General features: G+C 40.3%; 1 protein-coding gene across 1 annotated transcript in view; it reads right to left on the bottom strand.

The window, feature by feature from the left end:
• Positions 1-1,501: 1,501 nt before the first annotated feature.
• The window catches only part of ARHGEF26 (Rho guanine nucleotide exchange factor 26), a 143,334-nt gene continuing 119,233 nt past the window's right edge, over positions 1,502-25,602 (bottom strand). Inside the window, exons 12-15 of the mRNA XM_024245205.3 lie at positions 18,149-18,358; positions 5,487-5,554; positions 3,819-3,923; positions 1,502-3,067 (exon numbers count right to left, since the gene is read on the bottom strand). Coding sequence (XP_024100973.2) covers positions 2,925-3,067; positions 3,819-3,923; positions 5,487-5,554; positions 18,149-18,358 — 526 coding nt within the window. The 3' untranslated portion in view covers positions 1,502-2,924. The remainder of the gene's footprint in view (positions 3,068-3,818; positions 3,924-5,486; positions 5,555-18,148; positions 18,359-25,602) is intronic.

Raw genomic sequence — 25,602 nt, 5'->3', positions numbered from 1 at the left:
CAGCCAGCCAACACTTAGAGCCTTGTGAAACTCTAAGCAGAGAACCCACCCATGCTATTCTAGACTTCTGACTACATAACTGTGAGATATTAAATGGGTATTGTTTTATTCCACTAAGTGTGTGGCAATTTGTTATGCAGCAAAAAAAAAACAACTAATGTCAAGGAAGTCATTTTTACTTCTACCAAGGTTCACAAGGTGGCGAAATTTCACAAATAAACACAAGGGTTCAGATACGAGGTGACCGAATGCATGGTAGAATATGCTCCAGGGGATTAGGGAACTGTGTACTACGTTAAGATAAGCGATTTAGTCCTGCAGGTTTATGCCAACTACGAGAAGAAACAGCACGACCCATCTCCTAAAAATGTTCTCGTCTTCTAGAGCAGCTGATGCCAGCATGTACCCAAAGAAAAAGATTAATCCCCTGAAATGTTAGCTACAGATACCTTTTAAATAGAGCTCTGATTTGGCCAAAAATCCAGGAAACTGTATACTTAACTGAAAACAACCTAGAGTAAAACAAATCACACCAGCACAAAAGGACAAGTATCTACAAAATCTTTATAAATTCACATATTTTTTTCTGAAAGTATACAAGCAGTCTCAATTTATTGGGACAAAAATGAACATTTTTGTTCTTTAGTAATGAAGTCAATGTACAATTCAGAGCAGGTGTTCATAAAAACAACTAGGTTTGAAAAAACTGTTAAGACAATTCACAGTTGAAATCAAACACTGTGAATGTGTTAAATACTTGCCATATAACAACACTTTAATACACAGCATTGATCTTGCTAAATAAGGCTATGATTCATAAGATGCACGTATTTCCAAAGCTGTTTAACATTCTTATAAATTAATTCACAGGATTCAAATAGTTGCTTTTTAGCTTCAACTGGGTATTAATTAGCAAAAATAATACAAAATGATCCCCGTGCAAGCACAAATTTACCTTCCTTCCTAAATAAAACATGACAGATTATATTACAACTTGTTAGCCTCTCCTTTAAAAAGTCTGTGACATTATTAAAGAGGCGATGGAATGCTTGTTTTGCAGAGACGGAATTCTTGTTTTGCAAACCCCAACACATCTTTCACTGTGGACCATTGCTATTACTTCATTAACACAGTTGCTCAGATCTCAAGGTACTCACGGTCTGAAATATATTTTACAATTAGAATGTATGCACAGGTCAAAAAGAGCAATCCAAGGGTTAGAAGTCCCCAGTGCCCCACACTGGCTCATTGCCGAGGTGACAGGGTGCAGGCTGTGTGAGCCAGGCACACTTACTTACCCCTCAACTGGGCTTCTGTAGTTTTACAATTTGGATAACTAGTTAGCAGACAGTAGTTGGGACATGTCACATATAGATTTGAGTCCTCCAATAATGTACACTTTGCCAGGTTTTATCCCTTTGTTAAAGAAAATAGAACAGAGAGGGAATACAGCTGCCAGTAAAAATCATTTCCCCCCTCTTTTAATCTCCCATCCTTCATCATCTCCATGAAACCGACTATTAAAATAACCTTTCTCTCTCTGTGCACTAGTGGAAAAAGTAAAGTTCTACAGAAACTCACAGTTAAGAGGGACTCTGAATACAGCAAGTTAAGGCTTTTAGTGCAAATAGAACGAATTCCCACTAAGGTCAAAAGGTTTCAATTGGGTACCATGCTGACTTCTTGGTATCTTTTAAAAAGGCCTAATTTTCCCTTCCTTGAGATTACTGTAGTGTGTTCCAGCTAATTTCTATTTGGAAACGAGTTGGAACAGCTGAAAACTAGGTATTATTGAAGGCAAAACAGCCTCACGTCAGTTTTTTATCAGCTCATTTGGGAAGTTTTTTTTTTTTTTTTTTAAATTAGAAAGTAGGCTGGGCACGGTGGCTCATGCCTATAATCCCAGCACTTGGGGAGGCCGAGGCGGGTGGATCACTTGAGGGCAGGAGTTGAGACCATCCTGGCCAACATGGTGAAATCCTGTCTCTACTAAAAATACAAAAAGTAGTTGGGCACGGTGGCATACTCTTACAATCCCAGCTACTTGGGAGGCTGAGGCAGGAGAATCACTTGAACCCAGGAAGCAGAGGTTGCAGTGGGCCAAGATCACACCACTATACTCTAGCCTGGGCGACAGAGGTGGGGGAAAAAAGTAGGACCCCTGTCCTATATTCAGGATTTTCTCACATATGTGAACCCATCTAAATTCTATGTTGTTAAAGGTAGCTTAGGTTAATTAGTCTATACTTATTTAAGACCAATATGGGGTGAGATGGATTTTTTAAAAAAATCCTGAAGTAAGGCTTTCTACTTTCCTTTTAATGAGGAAAAAGATGACAAAAATTCAAGTGTCAATGTCCCTTTCCTGGGGAGAGGTTTAGAAAAACAACAGCTCACCTTCTGAACTCTACCAGTTCCTTTTGAAGTTAACAAAGCATTAGAATCAGATGTAAAAAAAAAAAGAAAAAAAAAGGTAGGGAAATATTTACAAAACTGGACATTCTTTACAGATATAAAATCTTGCTAATACTGGGAGAACCATACAAGGATGTATAAAGAGAGACAGTAACCTTAGTAATGCAAGGATAGAGAAAACCAGGATATAATACGTGTTTTTTATTGCCAGAACATGGTGAAACTAGGAGGAGCAGAGATAACCTGATCCCTGAAGTGAACTGCTTAGCTATTCTGTGTACCTCAGGAGGTCTGCAAGTGTGTGGTTAGGTAAAAACTGAGCTGTGCAAACTCACTGTATCCATGCTCTTCTCATGAGAGAGCAGAACAACCTGGCAAGCTTAAAGGCAAGTGTTTTCATTCTTTTAATTAAATAGGCTGTGATAAAATTAACAATAAAACTAGCCCAGAACCAACCAGCCCGGTAAGTGTCGTGCAAATCTTGCAGTAACAAAAGACCATCTGAGAAACTACACGTTGGTCTCCAGTCCTAGCAAGCGTCCCATTCTCTCCACATTCTTATCAATTGTAGCTTGACATGTTATCTCCTTGGCACATTCCATAGGAAACCAGCCTTTTTCTCCATCTCGCAGTCGTTCCCCCTCATACCAGCCTGTGAAAAAGAACAGAGTCCACATCAAACAACAAGTATTTGGAGTGTACCAGGCTCCAAGGATATGAAAAAGCTGAAAGGCAGCATCCCTCCCCAGGCTAGGTGCTACGGTGAGAAGAGAAAGTGGGAGAGGGGAAGGTTTCAAGGGGGAATGAATGACATGGCAGGGAAAGAACATGAGCAGAGGCCCTGAAGTGAGAAGACTGAGAGTATCTGAACCTGGGCTGAGCTGGGAAAGGAGATGCTTTGGGTAAGGATAGCAGGAAGAACGGTATTTTTGAAAGGACGAATATTTACAGATAAGAACTAGGTCACTGGGGAACTGGGGAAAAAAGAAAACTTCATGGTTTCCTTTTGAATAACAAACCGTATGACTGCATCTACATTCAAAACCAAATTAGATAAATCGTGGCGTGTAGATAGATGAGAGGCAGGTGCACACGAGAAAGCTGAAGGGAAAGCACATAAAGAGGCAAATGTTTCAAAGTCCCCAAAACACTTCTCCAAGTCCTCTTTAGGCCTCTGGGAAGCCAATGATTTAGGAAATAAAGTCTTGGGGAAGAGGAAAGGAGTAAGAACAGAGAAGCAGCAAAATTAGCCTTAGAGATGAGAGGACAGTACATATATGTGATCTCAAACATTAACGTGTCAAGATTTGGAATATGGGCAATGATGACAAAATGACACTCCTCGGGTCTATAGCACACTGCATCCCGGACCACGAGTGTCCCATAAGAACGCTCCCACTCACCATCGCTGACATGTTGATAGATGAGGACGACGTCAGCCACCTGCAGGGAGAGTTCATCTGGCTGCTTAGCAGTAAATGACCTAACGATTTCCACCTGGGTCAGTGCTGAGACCGAAAGAGGACATACTAAGTTTCCAGTAGCAGAGAAAAAACATGTGCAATCCAATAATGTACACTTATTTTTCTCTGCAATTCAGAGCCAGCATTGAGAGAAACAAGTTGGGCTTCTAATAAAAAGCAGAACATCTTTTCTAGCAACTCCCTTGTTTGGCTATAAGCTTCAGAATTTTAGAAGCTCAGATTTGAGAGGCTTTTATGATGCATGAATCCCCTCAATAACAGGTTGATCAGGAGTCATTAGTCATGTCACACAATGGAACAGAAAACAGCCACTCTGCATTAGGGAAACTGAGACATGAAAGAGTTGCTGATGTGCCAAGGCCATGCAAAATCTGCAACAGACACAGTTCTCCTGGCTCTCATCAGAGTGTCTCCCCATCCCCACAGCAGCACATAAAAGTTTCCAAAAAAAAGTTTAGAAATAAAATGAGCTCCAACTAAAAGCTGAGAAGTCATGTTAGACCTCCTCAGAAATGCTGACATGTGGCCGGGCACAGTGGCTCACGCCTGTAATCCCAGCACTTTGGGAGGCCAAGGCGGGTGGATCACGAGGTCAGGAGATTGAGACCATCCTGGCTAACACGGTGAAACCCTGTCTCTACTAAAAATACAAAAAATTAGTTGGGCATGATGGCGGGTGCCTGTAGTCCCAGCTACTCGGGAGGCTGAGGCAGGAGAATGGTGTGAACCCAGGAGGCAGAGCTTGCAGTGAGCTGAGATAGCGCCACTGCACTCCAGCCTGGGCAACAGAGCAAGACTCCGTCTCAAAAAAAAAACAAACAAACAAACAAACAAAATGCCGACATGTGACTTTTTAATTTGCTTTTTTAATACAAAGCTTGATTTCCGGGAACTTTCAAACCAGTCATTTTGGCTTTTAATCTAAGCTTAAAGCTATAATTTTTGAGTGTTCCAGGATAACAATGTTTTGTTCTAATTCTTTGGATTTGACCTTGCAACTGTAATAACTAAGAAACCACAGCATCAAAGTTAGGAAGCTAATAGGCATACAACACCCCCCTTCACTGCGCCAGTTTCTAATTCTCTAGAATAATGAAACATACTTTCTTAGAAGGTCAAAAAGATTTCTTAAGTAATTTTCTTTTAGATTAAAAATACTTTTCAGCTTAAATCCAGACTGTCAGTATGGAGAAGGTTTAAACATGATCAACTATTGCCCACTGATAATAGCTAAAAATTTAAGAGCTTTACAGTTCAAGTAGGGCTTTTAACATTATTTAACTTAATCTTCACAATAACCCCATGTTGTATATAATGGTGTAACTGACTTGCAGATGGTTAAATAGGCTCTGCAATGCTAAGCAATGATTTGACACGTTTACACAACAAAGAAATGCACCTTGGATTTGAATTCAGACCCCCTGACTTCCAAAGCAAGGATCATACATTTCTGGTGTAAAGCAGAAGGAAGCCCTGGAGGAAACTTAGGCAAGTATTGTGGTGATGTAACGCGTTAGTAACCCGGCGTCCAGCAGGGGGCAGAGCCCATCCATGTTCCCAAGTGGGCTTCCCCTTGAGAGAACTTACAGGTTCGCTCTGCAGGCGGCTTCCCGCTGCTGTGTCCCAGGGCAGTTATCCAGCGGGCTCGCTCGCTCCTAAAACAGAGGGCAGATCCAACTGAGAGACTCAAGGTGTAAAAACACAGAATGGAGTGTGTTCTAGGCAGCCAATGCAAAGGCACTCCCAGAAAGCAAGAGATTCTCCAGAAAGGTACGGTAAAACAGGGTGAGAGTAGTTTAAAAGTGATAAGCTGGAAAGTCTAAAATAAGCAGGAGACTAGTCATCATTGTCAAAAGAGTCTGAATGAACTTGGCTCATTATTGATTAAAAGGAACTTCTCATATGACAGTTTAAAAGTTAATAAGGAGCTGATTACACGAACACATTATAACCCCAAAAGGTGTTTAGCATACCCATAATTTGATGTTTAACATTTCAAAAGCAGTTAAGTTTCATTTTTTAAAAATCCTACTAATTTCTCTGCTTCCTCCCCACTTCCCTTCCCACACACTCAAACCTTTCAGTAAACTTGAGAAACTTGACATATTTAGTTGTCTCATCCCTCATACAACTAATTTTGCCAAATATGAGTCTTACTGAAATAGAAATTCTTCGACCACTTTTACACTGCTCCCAAATGCTTAAAATGGTTTAATGAGCACAGGAAAAATGACCAATACTTTTAATATAATATATTAAGCTATAATTACATAAAAATAATTATTCAACTGAAGGATCAAAAGTTTCAGATAAGCAAGCACTTCTCTACGTAATGCAGTCACCCTGGTTTTTTATTTTGAGCACCAAGTATTAAAATTACAATTAATTAAATACTGCCCCACCACACACATACTTTTAATGCTCTTACGTATTTATTAAACACATGCTACATGTCAGACACTGCACTCAACATCCACTATTCCATGTAATCCTCCCAAAAGCCCATCTCAAGGATGCTAAGATCAGACACAAGTTCAGAGGCAAGCAATTCAAACCAAAGTCAGTTTCTACTGTGCCACTCTACATTCTTAAGAAAAAAATGCCTTCATGACCAACACCTGGGGAAAAAAACTCTTCTCTATAAGCAGCCTGACTCTACAGACGCTTGTCGCTGTCACCCCACCTTCATCCCCATGTGCATCCTTCCAACCCAGGCAGAGAGGACAACTTACCGCATTGGAACATAGCACCTTTGCCCCAGCCTTTCCTATTCCTTCCCTGTTTTTACCCAGATGAGCCCACTCATTATTGCCATTAAAATTTCTTAACGTACATAACATAAACTGAGTTAATCATAAGCGTGTACAGCTCTGTGTTTACTTACCAAGACACAGATGCGCCAGGTATTTCCATTCTGACCCTTTCCAATCAATAACCTCTGTCCAAAGGTAACAGCTCTTCTGTTTTCCATTACCATGGAATTTCTATTACCATGCTTCTTTTGTACTTTTTGCAAATGAAATCCTTTAGTATGTATGCTTTTGTATTTGGCTTCTTTTGCTCAACATATATCCACTCAATGCTGAAAACACAAGGCTCACTTCCTCCAGCGGGGGCTCCTCTGATACATAAACCAATCCTTCCATCCCCATCCCAGTCTGACAATCCTGTTTCCAGGGCCCCCCTCTGCACAATTCTATTATACTGCTGGTCAACAGTAAGCCTCATAAAAGCAGGCAGCTTATCCATTTGGTTCACTGCATTATCTCTACAACATTGCCCAACACATAACAGGAGCTCAATACGTCTGCTAATGAATGAATTATATAACTCATCACATATTGAGCCCAATCATTTACTGACTCATCTGCTTCTCTTACCAGGCTATAAACTCCAGAATGGCAGGAATTGGGCCTTGTTCTAAATAATATTCTGAAGCACGTATGTGTCAGGTATGGTACTAAACAATTGCAAGTATCATCTAATCTAATTTTTACAACAATCTTGAAAAGAAAATATTACCAAAAATATTTCTATTTTTTCAGAGGACAAAGCAAGTCTGGTATGTTAAGCACCTAACCCAGGCAGTCTGAAATCAAAGAGGTGGTGTTACGCAGCAGGTGTTTACAAAATAATGATGGAAGGCAGGAAGGGTGGAAACTGTGGTATCTTGAAAGACAGGCATTTTCAAAGATTAAGATGAGGCCGGGCCTTGGTCAAGATGGTGTGTCAAGTAGTAATATGCACAGTTTATATAGAAGCCAAGGCTCCTGTCTTGCTTTTAAAACCTCTCTCTCTCTCTCTCTCTCTCTAATACAGGACAAAGGGCTTTACAATAGTTCTGTAAGAAATAAGCAAAGCACAACTTCATGTAAAATAATTCCCAGGCAAACACTTGTATCTTTGCTATCATGTCTTTATTGGGAATAAGATCTATTTTTTACACAGGCTCAAGTGGAATTTGCAAAGTACAAAGCCAATCGAAAACAAAATACCTCATGAATGGAAGTGTTGCTCACCAAGAGAAATCTAAAATGATCCATTTGTGTCTCTCTATGCCATACCAAAACAAATTATACATAGCCTATACTGCTGTCTTCTGGAGCAATTTAGAGCAACTTGGAGCCAGTGAGGCAGATCTTCCTGTACACAGACACCATCTCTGGCACTGAGTGGCCAGTATCAGCAGTGGCTTTGCCCTACAGCCAGTTTCCAGAAGTCCAGATGAAATCTTTCACTTCTGTGGCATGCTGCCTGGATGCTAATAGCATCTCTTAGACACGGCCGCCCCTCACAGGGACTCCAGAGGATAGAACAAGACACTCCTTGTTGCTATCATTAAAAGGAGCAGCTTTTTGAAACTGTTTCAATTGAGTGAGTCCCACCCCCCTCTTAGATGCTGTCAAATCCACAGGACTTCCCCTGGGGCTTTCAAGAGCCTGCCAAGAGGCCGGGCGGGGTGGCTCACACTTGTAATCCCAGCACTTTGGGAGGCCGAGGCAGGGATCACCTGAGGTCGGGAGTTCGAGACCAGCCTGACCAACATGGAGAAACCCCATCTCTGCTAAAAATACAAAATTAGCTGGGCGTGGTGGTGCATGCCTGTAATCCCAGCTACTCAGGAGGCTGAGGCAGGAGAATTGCTTGAACCTGGGAGGCGGAGGTTGCGGTGAGCCGAGAGTGCACCATTGCACTCCAGCCTAAGCGACAAGAGCAAAACTCCATCTTAAAAAAAAAAAAAAAAAAAAAAAAAGAGCCTGCTAAGGAGCTCCCCCAGCTATGAAGCAGAAAGTACTACATCTCTAAAGCAGGAACTAAGTTGTTGTAAGATGGATTCTAGGGACAGGAAAAACCTGGGGATAGACTTACCCACGATTAAATTTAGACATGAAGTCTAGGGCTCACTCACAGACATCTATTTTCTCCAGGGACATATCAATATAAAACAATTGAGATGAATTCACAATCTGCCACACAGCCAGTTCATAGACTTTTCCCTTTGCACAAAGTGACAAGAGTAAGCAATGCTGCACTGAAGCCCATCTGCGGCATATCAACTTTCAAGACTCGCCTTACCACTCCTTCCTCCACCCACATTCACTTTGCACAGGCCCTGGGCTAGCTTGGGGTTGCAGAGCAAATACACTGGAGTCCCTTGCTTTTCACCACCCTCAATATGAGGGAACACACAGAGCAGAAAACACTCACAAAATCCAATACAGCATGTAGTGTGCTGAAATGGAACACTCTACCAAAACATTTGACCTACGTAGAGAAAGAAGACTAAATTGAAGAGAGACTCTTTTAACTTAAATATCTATAAATGTAGTCTTTTCATAACCCTCAAGTTCTCCATGCATGGCATGAAATGATGTTTCTACAGTTTCCTATCAGCTGTGGTAGCACCTTGTCCTGTCTCTCATATAATTCATTATGCACAGTAGGTTTAAACTTAATTGCACAAAGGTCAAAGATACAGCAAAGTCTCAATTCTTATGGAATACCAGGCATCAGCTACAAAACACAGATACATACTGAGAAAGTAGGAAGTAGGCTTTGAAATCATAGAGGCAGGGCTGCAGGTGAGGCTGCACAGAACAGAACATTGGCTGAGGACTCCATCACTAACAGGGTTTTCCTGATTTCTCAATAGAAAAAAAGAGCCCTTAGTTGCTCTTTAACCTTCCTTTTATCCCTCCCAAAATGGCATTTGACCAGTTACCTTTTGTGTTTCTTCTTACAGCCTACACATTTACCTGTGGTTCCTTTTGAATTTTCTATATCCATGGACTTTGAAAAAAGTCCTTCGAACCTTTGTAAAGAATAGGATTGTGAAGATAGTTGTTTTTGTTCATTCCCTCACACACTCAATTCAACTAGATTAGTTCAGAAAACTGATCCATGAAAGAAAGCCCATAGCGTGAAAAAAAGTCATTAAAAATGCTGAGACCAGGCCTTAAAAAACTAGACATCAGTTCAATTTGCCAAATTTTAAAAAGTCTAACTGAAGCAAAATAATATCCCTAGCTCACTAAGAGTTCTAAAATTTAGATTTTTGTCACATGCTACATAGTTAAATCAATTATTTCTTGTTTATCATATTACATTAGCTCAGACCTAAAAAATCTGGTCCAGAATCCTTCAGTTAACTTGAAGCGGGGTCAATGATGTTTCCTTGCTGATAAAAGACCTCCTGTCCTACTGGGGTTGGTAATGAGGACCACGTAAGATCAGATCCTTTGACAGGCACTAGATAAATGTAAGATTATGACTGGACTTAGAATTTAGATTTAACAAGGAAAAAAATGCTATACCTTGCAATAAATAAAATGTTTCCATGTATAATGTCTTTATGTTGTGATTTTTCTAAAAGGATGAAGTATATGACTACGTCAGAGATACTATTTACAATTTTATTCCATTCCATGTACTTCCTGTTGTTAATTAAATCATTAACAGAAGCAGGAAAAGCTCAAAGACTCCCTGCAAACAATGCCCCTTTATCAGGAGGCCCAGGAATTGGTGTCTGGATGGTTGACAGCACCAACCACATTCATTATACTTCTAGCTCTGTGAGGGGGAAATTTTGAGAAGGATATTTGATTATGGGCTAAGGTCATCATATCCTATAACTGACATATAATGAGTGAGGAAAGTTTATGTTCATCACAGAACATGTCCTAGATGTTTCATGACGGTATACACTACACCCAAATGACATCTAAATTTTACTGCAAATGCAGGAAGCCAAGGACTCCACTTGCCACAGCCTGTTGTGTGTGCCAGCTGCAGCTGTCTGTGCTTCATTTTAATGAAGGCAGACAAAGGGGGCTCTCTGGCTCCCACATTCCTCTTGAAAGGCCCAGAGGGAAAAAAGAATGACGGTGGTAAAACATTCTTCCTTTGTCCTTTTATAAAGGGTAGGCTTTTGTATTTTTCGCAGACTATTGTCTCATTAACAATACCATGACTTAGGGCCTGTCATGGACAAACAGATATAACACAGTATACATGACTTCGACGTACATCCTAAAAAACATTTGACTGAATCCTCAATAGCAAAAAATTGAAAAACAAGTAAAATTTGGGAAAAACTTGCTCCAGCAGTAACAAAAAGGGCTAAATAGAGACAGATAGGAAGCAGTTTTTCTCCACACCTGGTTACTCTTCTACCTTGTCTTGGATAGAGAAAAGCTAGTTATAATAATTATGGGTCAATCCCAAAAATATTTATTGGGAACCTACTCTCTATGTACAAAGCAAGGAAAGGACAAAACTAGAGCTGAGCTTAGGGCTTAGTGATAAAACTACTGTATCGATGGGAGAGGAGAATGGCTAGGAGGCCATTGGGGCAGTTCAAAAGCCATGTGGTTGACCTAGGAAGGAGGCAGTGGAATGGAAAGATGTGGAAAGATGAAATAGACTTTTACACAGGAAGAACTGGCAGGTGATGGATCTGTTATGACACAGAAGCATCAAAAACAGCACCAAGTCTCCAGACTGGATAACGCAAAACAGTGTCAATAGTACCATTTACAGAAATGTGTGTGTCGGGGAAAGCCACGGGCAGTGTTGATGTTTGGTTTTGGACAGGTTTGCATTTCTGAAGAGACAGAGAAGAGGAATGGTCATAGGTGTGAGAGGCAAACTAAGAGCATAGATAAGAGGCTGAGAAAAACATAATCTCAAAAAAAGGGTTAGCATGAAAGAGCTGGATGGTCAATAAAATTAAATGATACTAGAGGTAAAGAAAGAGGAAGATTGGACTGCTGGGTGTGAAACTAGGAAGCGTGTTAATCTGATGGAGAGGCCTCAACAGGGTGCCATAGGAAGAAGTCACGCCAAGGTTGATTAAGAAACAACTCAACTAGCTAACAACTCACTGCACTCACCCCTACCTTGATTAAGAAACAACTCAAGCTAGCAGCTCACGCCAGCAGCTCATGCCAAAAATCTAAATATCATCGATTCCTCTCTTCCACTTACTGCCACCTCAACTCATCCAATCCATCAGTTGGTCCTGTTGTTTTTGTCTCCAAAATATAACATTTCTATCTCCTCTTACAGATCACGGTCCAAGCCAACATCGGGACTCCCCTCGACTACTCCAACAGGATTAGGGTTAGGGTTCTCATTGTTTGCCCCACTGAAACTTCTGTCCCCAGGGCCCCTGTTGTTCCTGGAACTTCCTGCTATGGCTTATGTGGTTCTAAATCAGTGTTTCTCGAGATATCTCTGGTAGAGAACCAGTCTCCACCCCTTGAATCCATTGCAGACCAAGCGTTTTTAGAAATACAATAAAAATAAATTAATTGTTAAAATCATCACAAGTTTTGATGCCTCAGAAATGTCAAACTGCTTCCTACATACCAGGCTGGTAACTACTTGAGGACTGATGGCCCACAGACAGCACTAGGGTAGCTCTGCTCTTAAGACAAACTGGACTTTGTTGCCCATTGACTGCCACCCTCTCCCTGGTTTATTCTGCTCCAGCCACATTCTCCATGTTCAAGCCAAGTTTGAGAACACTAAAGTCGTTTCCTTAGAGGTTTTGCACTTGCTGTTCCCTTTGGCTGAAACATTCTGACTCTGCATTTTTCTAAGGGTTGACTCCTCCTTTTCACTCAAGGCTCAAATATCACCTCTTAAGAGAGGTCTTTCTGCACCACCTAAGTTAGAGCACATATCCTCACCACCCGCCAATTAGCACTCACTCCGGATCACATCACCAGCTTTAGGGTCTTCAGCTGCGCTTACCACTACCTGAAATGATCCTTTATTTTTAACTGGATCAAGAAGAAATGCTTTCCCATCATCCTAGCTCATTGCAGACCATTTGCCCAGGCAGACTGGCCAAAGCTCCCTTCCATCCAAAGTCACCCTTCCTAAGAGCAGGAAGCCCAAGGGGATCGGTTCTTCACTTGGATATAAGCCTAAGAGCAGAGATCTGATCTCTGTATGGTTCACTGCTACATCCCAGCACTGAGAATAACACTTGATGGGAAGTAGGTGCCTGACAAAAATCCACTGAATTAATTAATCCGGAGAAATGAAGGCCACTCTCTTGAGGAGTTCTGTAAAGGAAAGGAAGGATGTAGCAGGAGGCTGGGAGTTTGGAGTCATACAGTGGCGGGTGGGTGAGACAGAAAACATGAGGGGAAAAGTGAACTAACAAGAGTGGCACACACAGCGAGCACTGGGCGTTCTCAGAATGAGACTGCAGTGTGCAGTACTGAGAGGTTCCTCAGCAGAGGAAAGGCTTGACATGGGCCCTAGGAGGAGCTATCTGGCCATCTGAGGAGGCCTGAAGAGGGCATTCCAGGAAGTATGAAAAACACAAGCAAAGGAACAAAAAAGGAAGTTTAACATGGAAAATAATTTTGGGGATGCAATATCCATTTAGCATTTTATCATAAAATATTCCAACCTATATGATATCCTAAATTTAACATCTAGGTTTCCACAATCTTTTTTCCTTTTTAAAGCCTATGGATTGAGGCCGGGCACAATGGCTCACGCCTGTAATCCCGGCACTTTTGGAAGCTGAGGCAGGCAAATCACTTGAGGTCAGGAGTTTTGAGACCAGCCTGGCCAACATGGTGAAACCCCGTCTCTACTAACAATAAAAAAATTAGCCAAGCATGGTGATAAGCACCTGTAATCCCAGCTCTTTGGGAGGCTGAGGCAGGAGAATCACTTGAGCCTGTGAAGCAGAGGTTGCAGTGAGCTGAGATCGTGCCACTGCACTCCAGCCCCGGCGACAGAGTGAAACTCTGTCTTAATAAAATAAAATAAAAAATAATAAAGTCTTTGTACTTAAAAAATTCTATATTTTAGTAGTTTCTCACAGTTAATAGCGACTGACTTCCTGGAGTTTTCCTTCCAAATCCAGAACAAGCCAAACTGAGCAGCAAAGTGGGGGTGGAACAGCCTACTGGTTGGCAGCTTCTCTGTAAAAAGATTAAAATTTGTTACTAGAAAGACTGCTAGACTGTCAGGAAGGCCAGATTCTAGTTCCAGCTTTGGCAATAACTCACTTCCTGTATGGCCTTTATGAGTCTCACTTCACATGGGGGAGGAAAATGAGAAAGTTGGACCATGTATATAATTATAAATATGTGTATATATTTATAATTTATGTTACTGATAATATTTTGTTTTATATAATATAATTATATATAATTAGGGTCACCATATATTTCATTGTATAAACAAGGACCTTTTCAGAGTCAAAAAGAGTATCATTCATAATTTCACCAGGACAACGGACCTAAACTTGAACCACTGATTCTGGGAAAACCAAGATGTCTGATCACTTCCCTATATGCTTTCTTCAGCTCAAAATTCTGTCCTCCTCTAGGAACACCCATGGGTCCCTTCATCATGTTCTATAGCTGGCTCAGTGCCTGGCACATCCCAGATGCTCACTGTTTGCCCCATCTCCTTTTGGTGAGCATTTCTGCATTCTTTATGTAATCAAAGCCATTGATTTTTCTTCCACAATTTCACTGTCTTATGAAGTTGAATTGTCCTTGTGCCAAACAGCTGCACCCCTCCTACTACTGATTTTACATGTTGTATATCCTCAGGTGGCCTTTAGTGACAATAGTTTTTCAAAGAAAGATTTAGGCGTAAAATTCATTATTTTTCAGGTCAAAGAGTAAGTAGTGAAATTACATACCTGACTGGTCTGAAGTTCTTCAATTACTTAAGGCTAGAGTGGTAGTGAAAACCTTGTTTCTTCAACTAGGTTGCCAATGAACCATATTAACCAAAAAGACATAGAAGAAAGAAAACCTAAACAATATATACTTATTGATGCATTTCACAAATGTTGGAAGAAAATAACACATTCTATGCATATCAAAACTCTAATTGCTCAAAACTCGGTAGCCCAAAGCTAACCTGCATATTTGCAAATATGGCATGTAACAATTTGCCAGGTTTTTTAATAGTCTTTTTTTTTTTTTAAGGAAAGTGCGTCTTTAGTTGTTAAATATATTTTTTCAACACCAATACTATTTTGTGTCTTGAAAGCATTTATTTACTTCTCAACTGTAATTGAGGGTGGGGGCAGGGAGAGCAAAGAGAATGAGAGAGTCACTCCCTCTGTACCCAAGGAGACATCTGTCCCATGCCCCTTCTGGAATGTTCTCTTGCTATTAATTAAAGAACTACAAATATGAGTCAGACCCATGGGTTTCCAAGTGACATGACTAAATATTCTGAGAACATGTCTGACTGAGGAAACGAATAACCATTCAGTCTTTGGCAAGATTAAAAGGCAAAAGGATGGAACAAATGCTACAGAATGTCCCAGGAAAGGATCTAGCCTTGGCGTGAAATAAGCTGGACATGTCAGTTCACCTCCTACTCTCTTGGAATCATCTCAGAAATGAGTGGTGGAGACTACATAAATTATGAATGAGATAGTCAGGAAAATCTCTGTTGAGATGTTGGCAAGGCCTGAATAAAGAACAAACAATCCTTGTAAACCAAAGAAAAGGAAAACACAAGGCAAAACCAGCAACACTTTCACCATTACTAACTATATGGGGAAAAGGAAGTCTCTAGTTTCTGAAAAATTCTCTAGAATACTGGAAAACTACTGATTTCCAAAGTGTTTCAGTCATTCTCATCCTTAAAGTCATATAAAATCCAAAGCACAGGCATACTAAAAATTCTGTTTTGAGGAGAAGTTTCCCCACACAAAGGAAGTCTAGTTTGTCCTCACTGGCCAAGGGGTTTAAACCACTTTTGGAGTTCAAGTAATGCCTCCCCTTGATCCTGGTCTTGGGTGTGTCACTTGCTGGTCACCTCACAGATCAGCAAGCACACGCCCACCCAAGCTCACCTCCCCACAGCTGCAAACACAGAGGGGCATGCTTGGAATGCCATCAGCGCTTTTCAGCACCTTTAGGGAAAGAACTCTGGGACCTCAGAGAAAGGCATTTGTTTGTTTTGTAAACAAACACATGAAGATGAAGCTCCCTTTCTTTTTTTTTTTTTTGATGGCTGCTGACTAGGGTGATGGTTGCTGAAGGTTTGGGTGGCTGTGGCCGTTTCTTAAGACCACAATGAAGTTTGCTGCATCAACTGACTCTTTCATTCATGAAAGATTTCTGTATAGCATGCAATGCTGTTTGATAGTATTTTATCCTCTGCAGAACTTCTTGCAAAATTGGAGTCAATCCTCTCAAACTTTGCCACTGCTTTATCAATTCAGTTTACGGAATATTCTAAATCCTTTGTTGTCATTTCCACAATGCTCACAGCAACTTCACTTTCTTTGCTCATCCTGAAGAAGCAACTCCTCATTTGTTCAAGTTTTATTATGAGATTGCAGCAATTCAGTTGCATCTTCAGTCTCCATTTCTGAATCTAGTTCTCTCGCCATTTCCATTGCATCTGCAGTTGCTTCCTCCGCTGAAGTCTTGAACCCCTCAAAGTCATCCATGAGAGCTGGAATCAACTTTTCCCAACTCCTGTTCATGTTGATATGTTGATCTCCTCCCACGAAATTATGAATGTTTTTAATGACATCTACGATGGTGAATCTTTTCCAGAAAGCTTTTAATTTACTTTGCCCAGATCCGTCAGAGGAACCACTGTCTACGGTAGCTGTAGCCTTATGAAATATATTTCTTTTTTCATTACCTTGGTGAACTCTCCAGTTCATGTGGAATATGCTACAGCTTTCACCAACCTGTCCTTGGTTTTCTCCAGCCTGTGAAATGTTACTTCTAGTGCCAAAAGATATGAAATAATTTGACATTTTATGTGGATGCCTTGTAATTTTCACATTTTTCTTATGTCTCTTGACAAAGATTCTTTGCTTGGCCAAACTTCAGTTAGATTTCTGTACCTTCTCCTGGGCTCATCTGTACAGTTCTTCATAAAATCCAGTTTTAGCAAAGAACCCTACTAAGTCAATTTGGCAAGAATATCCCCTACCCCATCCTCAATATCTGATAAGATTCATTATTCTCCATCATCCCAGAGGTTATGATGTCTAATTACCCTGGCCTGTCTTCAGCAAAAATCCTGTTTGGTTAGTTTAGCCAGAATAGCCCTTATCTCTGATATTTCCTCTTAGTAAGTTTCCATCCACTGACCTCCGTCCTGCTCCATGGCTATGAATTCCCACTTGCCCATGCTGTGTTCGAAGTTGAGCCCAATCTCTCTCCCCTACTGAAGACCTTGTTGCAATGGTCCTTACACCTATTAAGATGATCTTGAATAAAGCCTGCTAAGCTTACTGTGCTTTATCAAGTGTCCTTGAATAATTTTTCTTAAATATTCTCTTTAATCATCTAGGAACACTGTTAAAATCAGTCTTAAGGTGAAGATACCTCTTTGGGATCACTTTCTCTAAGATCTTGCTACAATTTTAGGGTTGTTATTCATCAGCTGCTGATCCATTTTAACCACACCATTTAGGAACCTTGGCAGACATGGAGTGGGAGGCAGGAATCTGAGAGGACAAAGAATTAGGGAACTTCTCCTTTCCCTCCACTGTTCCACTCTCTGACCCAATATAATATCTGCCCATGATGATTATTCCAAGAGGGAGTTTCCAGTTTCTAAACAAATACATTGGTCAGTTATCTTTAAGTGGACCAAAAAATCACTAAGGTGGACTTGAAAGTTAACCCTCACTGCTACTCATCCAATGTGAGCACTAAGTGCACACTAACTGCTGGCGAAACTGCAGGCACAAACAGGATGCTTGTTTTGGTCTTGCATAAACTCTGGATTAGAAAGAGGATTGATCAGTATATTTCCGTAAACTGGGTAGCTCTTTTGACAGAAATCATTGGGCTTTCCGCTCTCTGGTTGAAGGTAGGTGACTGAGAAACGACCTCAATTCCATTACCTAAGAAGGCTTATGGCCTAGACTCAAAATATCAGTTGAGTCATATTCCCTAAGGATAGTGTATCATATTTTTGTAAATGAAAAAAGTAAAATGATTTTTAAACCACTCTATAAAAGTAAAAACATCACCTAAAGCACAGTGCATCTATCAGGACTTATAGGGACAAAAATAACAACATCCTTCTCCTGTAAGAAGATTACAATGAAAAGAACAACATCTGTAAAAATCACTCAGTCATAGTGCTTAGCGAACAGTAGGTGCTCAACAAAAACATGAATAGCAGCTACTGTTTTTAGGGAGTCTGTAAACCAAAGGAAATCAGGTCAGGGAGATACTATCAGCTATTCCGATCCTTTCCCCACATACACTTACTGCGTCTCGGCTCCTAGTAGCATCTCCACTTTCTCATTTGCATGGTTACTAAGGACTGTCAGAGTGAAGAGGTGACTGGCAGAGCTCTGTCTTGAATAGAGCATTGTGGAGCTGTTCTTCCCTGGAGAAGAATTAAGATCTTCACTGTCACAAGATTCCACCAATAGCTGATCTCTTAAGGAATAATCATTGACGTTATAACTGTCTTCACTGTAAAGGAAAGGGAAAAGAACATGTCAATTATTCAGCAGATAAGACTGTGACACTGTCAGTTTTCAAGGCACATTTTGGTGGAAACAGCAAGGAGTGGGCAGGGAGAGGGAGAGAATGACTTATTTTAAACTATGAATTGGAATTTGAATTCTATCTACTGATTATGAATCAATGTAACCCCCTCCAATTAAACTTAATTATTATTTTTATGTATGTAACACACTAAATTGCATCTCAAGTATTGACATCATCCTGGAACTGTTATAATAAGTGATCCTTGCATCCTTACATGCATCTTGGTAATGCTCCAGCAGGTATACCTCCCCAGCTTCCACATTTCTATTCGCAGAATGAAGGAGGAGCCTTCTACTCATGCTCTGGGTAACAAGACCTCACCCCCCAAACCCCCCATCTCCAAATGACCATGCATTGGAGAGAAGAGCCCCAGAGGTCTGCTTGCTTCTGGCAAGACACCCAACCCATCCTTGTGTCCCACACTTAGAGCCTCACCACCTGTTTCAGAAACCACCAGGACTAATCTCATTATGCCCTCTATTCCTGCTTAGGCTCAGGACCCCCAATATCCTTCTTTCTCCTGTACTCCCATTCCCATCGCACTGTGAACATGCCCAATCTGGCCCCACTTGTTTCCACTCCTCAGCTAGTTCCTGAACCCCTTCCACTGTACCCTCTGGGAATGCAATTCCCTCATTTAAGAAATCTAGTAAAGTCTTCTAAATAATTGGCCTCGTCTCTGAACCCTCCCTTCACATTCTTGCCTTAAAAGAAACCTGGCTCTCCCTAGAGAACAAGGCATCTCCTGAGAGCTCTCTGCCTGCTTGCTTTTTATTCTTGCTTCTATACAATGATCACTTCCTCCTCCTGAAACAACATCAGCTTTGAAGCTCATGCCATCAGTCTCTAACTCATAACCACAGTCATCTATAGACCCCTGGATCGTTTCCGATCCTCTCCCTTGAGTTTCATTGCTGGCTCTCTGCCTCTCTCCAACAATACTTCTTCATACACACACACACACACACACTCTCTCTCTCTCTCTTTCTCTCTCTTTCTCTCTCTCTCGGTCATTTACATCAAGTCCCCAACATTACTTCTTGAACTCTCCTGTAAAGGATCTTTCCATTACCCTGTACCCTCAATTCCCCGACTTTACTCTCCTCTGATGATCTTGTTTTCTGCCCTACTTTAGCCACAAATCCAAAGTTATACTTTAGTTCTTGTCATTACCATCAACTACAACCTCTCTGTAATCCCAGTGTCAAACATACCGCTCTCTAACCAGCACGGCCTTTCTTTCCAACTCACCTCCTCTAATCCTCAACACCAACCATTATTTAACTCACCAGTTCTTACAACCCATTGACTCTACAACCTTCCCCCGTCCCTCAATTCCCTCGTGTCCTCTTGTTCATGCATATTAAATTAGCTAGCTTGGATTTCTTGGTACCTAGTTAAATCACATCTTGCATACATGTTCATCGCCTTGATTGTACTTGCCTAGCAAATCCCGAACCTGGTTACATACAGCTTTTCCTCTATTCTGCACCCGCACCCTTGCGAGTGAACATGAGAGTGCTCAATAAATAACTGTCACATAAGTGGATGAATATGCAATAAATTCTAATATACGCTAGGAATATCAAATAATTACCTCATTTAATAATAAATACAAATGAATGATGTCAGGGGAGCTTAGAGAAAAGAAAACTCCTTGTGCCTACTCCAGTAGACTAAGAGGAATTTCGGAACAGGCCACTTTGCTCAAGATTTCCTGGAATTTATTTTCCTTAGAATGGACATCTACCTGTCAACCACTCCCTTGTCATGCTCCTTGAAAAACTTTATAATCTTTTCTAAAATTTAGTTTGATAGATTCTGCCCTCAAAAAACAGCAAAGTGCAGTTATCTATAAAAGCAAAATATTGCCTTCTGATCAAGCCTAATTGTTCCTAGGACAGTAATCTGTATTAATTAAAAGATTGTGTGGCACAATTATCTCCAAAGTTCTCCTGAGACTGCCTACAGACCAGCACACCCACACCTGGATATGTCAAATATTTCTCACATCCAAAATGAGACTTATCAAAGTAGACATGATGTTTATAAAAAGAGAAAGGTGAATAATACGCTTTACAAACAAATATGGGCATTTTTTAAAAGACTATGTTTACTAGAAAGAAAGTCAATTTTTAGCAGCATAGAACAAGTTTATCATGTTGTATAGATACTATATCAGACATGCATTTAACAGCATAGGACTCAGGATAAAAACCAAAACCAGGATAAAACAGCAAACACAACAAAACCTCAACAACAACAGCATCAAAAACGAGAAAAAGAGGATGAACTGAGGCTTCCTTGTTACTATATTCTCTCTGCCCCTTCCGATTACTCTTTTGGTCCAATTTACAAGTTAAAAAACCTGTTAGTCAAAGGCATCTGTTTCTGCTTAAAAACAATTCTGCTTCAGAAAGAGAAATGGAAGCAACCTAATATTGTGAACGTGGGGTAAGGCCCTAAACAATGACATGTGCGTAGGTATCGTAGGTATTTCCAAAGAAATAAAAGTCAAATAAATGAATATGCTATAAAGTCATCATTTAAGATGACTCAAATTCCAAAAAGTTGTCAACATAAAGTGGTTTCACCTATCAAGTCATCCCAATAGAATTCAAGACCAAGGGTTCACAGAAAATGAATATAAGCTAATATGAATAAACAAGTGTGTGTGTGTGTGTGTGTGTGTGTCTGTGTGTGTTTGTGTGTGACGGAGTCTCGCTCTGTCGCCCAGGCTGGAGTGCAGTGGTGCACTCTTGGCTCACTGCAATCTCCGCCTCCCGGGTTTAAGTGATTCTCCTGCCTCAGCCTCCCGTGTAGCTGGGATTACAGGCATGCACCACCATGCCTGGCTAATTTTTGTATTTTTAGTAGAGACAGGGTTTCACTGTGTTGGCCATACTGGTCTGGAACTCCTGACCTCAAGTAATCAGCCTCCCAAAGTGCTGGGATTACAGGCCTGATCCACCATACCCAGCCAGCTTTTTTTTCTCTTTCAATTTTCAGAGTCATAAATGCTTTAATTTTTTGTCTTTGGGGGATAAAGACAGAAGTAGATACTTTTTTTAAATGTTTATTAATTGTTCTCTTAAGCGATGACAACTACAATGCCACTGATTAAGACCCAGGATGGCTGCTGGGCTCAGTTTATGCCTGTAGTCCTCTCAAATGTCCAGTTTGAATGATAAACTGTGGCTGCTCTAATCACAGCTATATGATTTCACCTCAAGTATTTATTTCCACACATCTGCATAGGTGTGTCATTGAACATGCCTGAACAAGGAACTTGGCCCACTGGACTTCTGGATCCAAAATAAAATGCAGGAAACATGTTGGCCTTTTTGTTTGTTTTTAAAGTGATTTACTATCACCCAATATCCAATATCATTGTTTCATCTAGGCCAGTAAACTTCTGCATTATGTAATAAATAATGTAGGTGTTTACACTTTCCTTACTGCTCTTTTAGGGAATCTACTATAAAAAGAAACGAATCCATTTAATAGTAGTGAAGTAAATAGATTATTTATCCTTGTTGGCTACCTAATTCAAACCCAGTGGGACAAAAACTGAAAGAAAAAAAGAACTAAAAAAAAAAAGGGACAAAAACTGAAAAGCAGCTCACTCTTGCTTGCTAGCTCTTGAGTGTTCTCACACATGCACATACACATTCACACACTTAATCTCATGAAGGTCTGAATGAATACTGAAATACCGAATGAAATTCATTCTCTTACTGTCAGCCAGCACCTACTATCTGTCTTCTTAATAGATAGTTAACTGTTAAAACATGTGCTTCAGTAGAAAGAGGAGCAGAAACTCTATAGCCAGGTGCAGCTGTTTAAAGCCCGTTTCCCATCTCTGCTTATTTACCCCATGTCCAATAAGTATGGAGCAGGCTAAACAGGGTTGGGAAAGAAACCCCCTTCCTGAGGGAAGCTGATGCTAATCAGACTTCCCCATGTTTGTCTCTATCGTTTAACAAACATATGGTTTACATAGTCTCTGAAACAATTTGGAACATGTAATGAGGAAGTTAAAGTGCTCAGAAAAGGGCAAATGGAAAAACCATCTTTCCTTGCATGGAGAAGTTTATATGGAGACTTCCTTTGATTGTCTTATATGTGCTCCAAGTTTACCAGCTGCTCATCAAGGCGTCTGCTTTGTGCAAGCAGCAGCTCCTATCAGGTGCTTCAACCGAATCACATCTATATAAGTCTGTTGCTTGAAGTGTAAACAGTGATGGGTTCCTCTGTTGAAATCCACTTAAGGTCCTAGTAACCTTTGTTGAGATTTCTTTCTTTTCTTGTTTTTAACAAAATAAAGAACTACTAGTAGAGAACAGGATATGACGGTAAACACATATTCTAATTGTTTTTTTTTTCTCTGAAAGGCATTCTTTGTTAAGCAGGTCAGTGTTTGGTTCTACCATACGCAACATAACATCAAAGGCAGAAAAATGACACACCTTATTGTCAACAGTGGCTTTCTTAAGGAGATTATTATGAAGCCCTTTAAGTTTCTGTCTCATAATTTCTATAAAGGTTAGAATTTTCATTCTGAGCATACATTTATTACTTTGAAATCAGGAAGACATTTAAAAATTTGCATACAACTTGCATATATTTTAAAAATACCAAAGCTACATATATGTATCTGCAGTAGTTAGCACAGGAATAAGAGATGCCAACTTCAGCAGAGTAGGTACTCTGGGAAAGAGGAGGAAGAAGGGCTGAGGGTGGAAGGACTTTGGGTAATCTGAAGTGTTTTATATATATTTTTTTGTTTTAAAAAGGAGGGATCTGACACTAATACGGCAAAAAGTGTCTGTTAAGTATGGATGATAGGTATGTTCATGTTTGATAATTTTCTGCAAGGTTGAACCATTTTACAAGTAAAAGTAAAAACCAAGAATTTAATCAAAAATACATAGATATGACGGCTATCATCACTCTAGGTGTCTGTGGCTGCTTAAGGATGCAACCGAAGTGACTACCTGATAGTGGAATGTCTTTTCTGCCCTCTAACAACTAACTCTTTGCAGATGACATCACTGACTGAAAATATACTACCAAGTGAGACTGAATTCAGTAAAGCAATTAGGTGTTAAAAAAATGGCTTTTGTATATACGAATAACACCCAGTTAGAAGATAAAATGAAGATGTCACTTTATTTATGACAAAACCCACTTTATGACAAAACCCACAAAACCCATAATATGGATTAAACTTAACAGGTTTCTTCTATATGTAGATCACCTTAAACAACTTTAGAAGAAGGCCCAGATTAATGGATAGAAAAGCTTGATATTATCAAGATACCAGTTCTTCCTAAATTAATACATAATTTAAACACAACCCAGCCAAAACACAAGCAAGGGTTTTTTGAGAGAAGGCAGGGAGTAGAAATAGTTGAGTTGATTGTAAAACACGGAAAAAAATAAACATGCAGAAATAGCCAGAAAGATTGTGGGGAAAAAAAAGAATAAACTAGCCTTATGATGTATTAAAACATACCGTAGGGAGGCCAAGGCGGGCGGATCACGAGGTCAGGAGATCGAGACCATCCTGGCTAACACGGTAAAACCCCGTCTCTAAAAATACAAAAAATTAGCCGGGCGCGGTGGTGAGCGCCTGTAGTCCCAGCTACTCCTGAGGCTGAGGCAGAATGGCGTGAACCTGAGAGGCGGAGCTTGCAGTGAGCCGAAAAAGCTCCACTGCACTCCAGCCTGGACGACAAAGTGAGACTCCGCTTCAAAAAACATAAAAATAAAAATAGAAAAATAAAAAAAAAACATACTGTAAAGCTGCAGAAATTCAAAGACTGGGACAAGGGCATGAGTTGACTGATGAATTGTGAAGCAGAATAGTGGGTTCACGAGTTGACAGACACGTCTGGGGCTATAGAGGTGACATTTCAAATCTCTAAAAAAATTAATGGGTTAATCAATAAATAATATTGGGACATTTGGGGAAACATATCAAATATTTTTTTAAAATGTGGATCCCAATCTCACTCCTTAAACCATGATATTTCCTTGGACCCAAGCTCTGGGTACATAAAAGTTGTGAAGAAAAAGTGAGTGACAAGACAGGTCTTTCTGCTGGATACAGACCTTTAAGGGCCTGCCTTGTGGTCAGAGAGCTGCTGTTAAATATGTACATACCTTAGGGCGAGTTCTCATCTTAACCCTTATCAGCAAGCATTTTAGATACTTAATACGGAGGAACAGGAATGGAAAATAGGCTAGCTTACCAAGATGCACCCAGGATAGTGAAAGGAATGATGGTGATGGGGAGGCAAGGGAAAGAGTTAGACTGCACAAGCCAGCTTTCCCACAACCCAAGTCTCTCAGCCCCAGCTGTAGGTATAACTCTCACGTACCCGCTTACATTGTTTTAGAACTCTCTTTTATGGCCCAAATCAGACAGATGGAAACCCAAGCAGCACTTCCAGTTCTTTGTTTTGTAAAAAGGTTTAATTTAAAAGAAAAGATGCTATTGAGATTTATCACAACATTGATATTCATATGATTTTTGGCATATATTCTCAAGACAGTGACATTTATTTTTTACCTATTCAGTAGTTTCCTTTCCATACATAGGCTTTAGAACATTCACACAGCTTTTCTGTCCCGAAAAAAATATTTACTAGAATGTGCTGGTGCCACAACAAACGTTTCCTGAGTTAGCAGCTGCCTGCGTTTTTTCAGACCCTTGTGCTTACAGGCCAGTGAAATGGCTTCCGAAGGCCACCATGGCCCATCACCCCACCAAATTAAACACCTGGATTTCACCATTATTTCTCTTTGCATGTATACAGAATCTAGTGACACTGAGCAACTGTGAATCCTGACACTCTATCTTCTAATGCCTTTTGTGACATTTCTAAGTCATTCTTCTTTGGGGACACTCTCCAAGATCCTCTTCTAGACTATTGTGCATTTAATCTCTCTGAGGAATTTAATGGCTCTGACATTCCCCCCAGTAGCACTGATATACAGGAGTTAATGGGGTTTATGAGATCAAAGGAAATTCTTCCTACTTTCCTCCAATATATGTATAAGAAAAAGTGTTCTGTAGATTTCAACTTATTTCCCTTCTCCTTCTAAAAAACATGATTCCTAAACTGTCACACTTGATCGTGTGCTTAAATGGAATAGAA

This window comes from Pongo abelii, chromosome 2, assembly GCF_028885655.2.
Source record: "Pongo abelii isolate AG06213 chromosome 2, NHGRI_mPonAbe1-v2.0_pri, whole genome shotgun sequence".
Lineage (NCBI taxonomy): Eukaryota > Metazoa > Chordata > Mammalia > Primates > Hominidae > Pongo > Pongo abelii.
The sequence above is the reverse complement of the archived record's forward strand: the minus strand, read 5'-3'. Positions and strand labels throughout refer to the sequence as shown.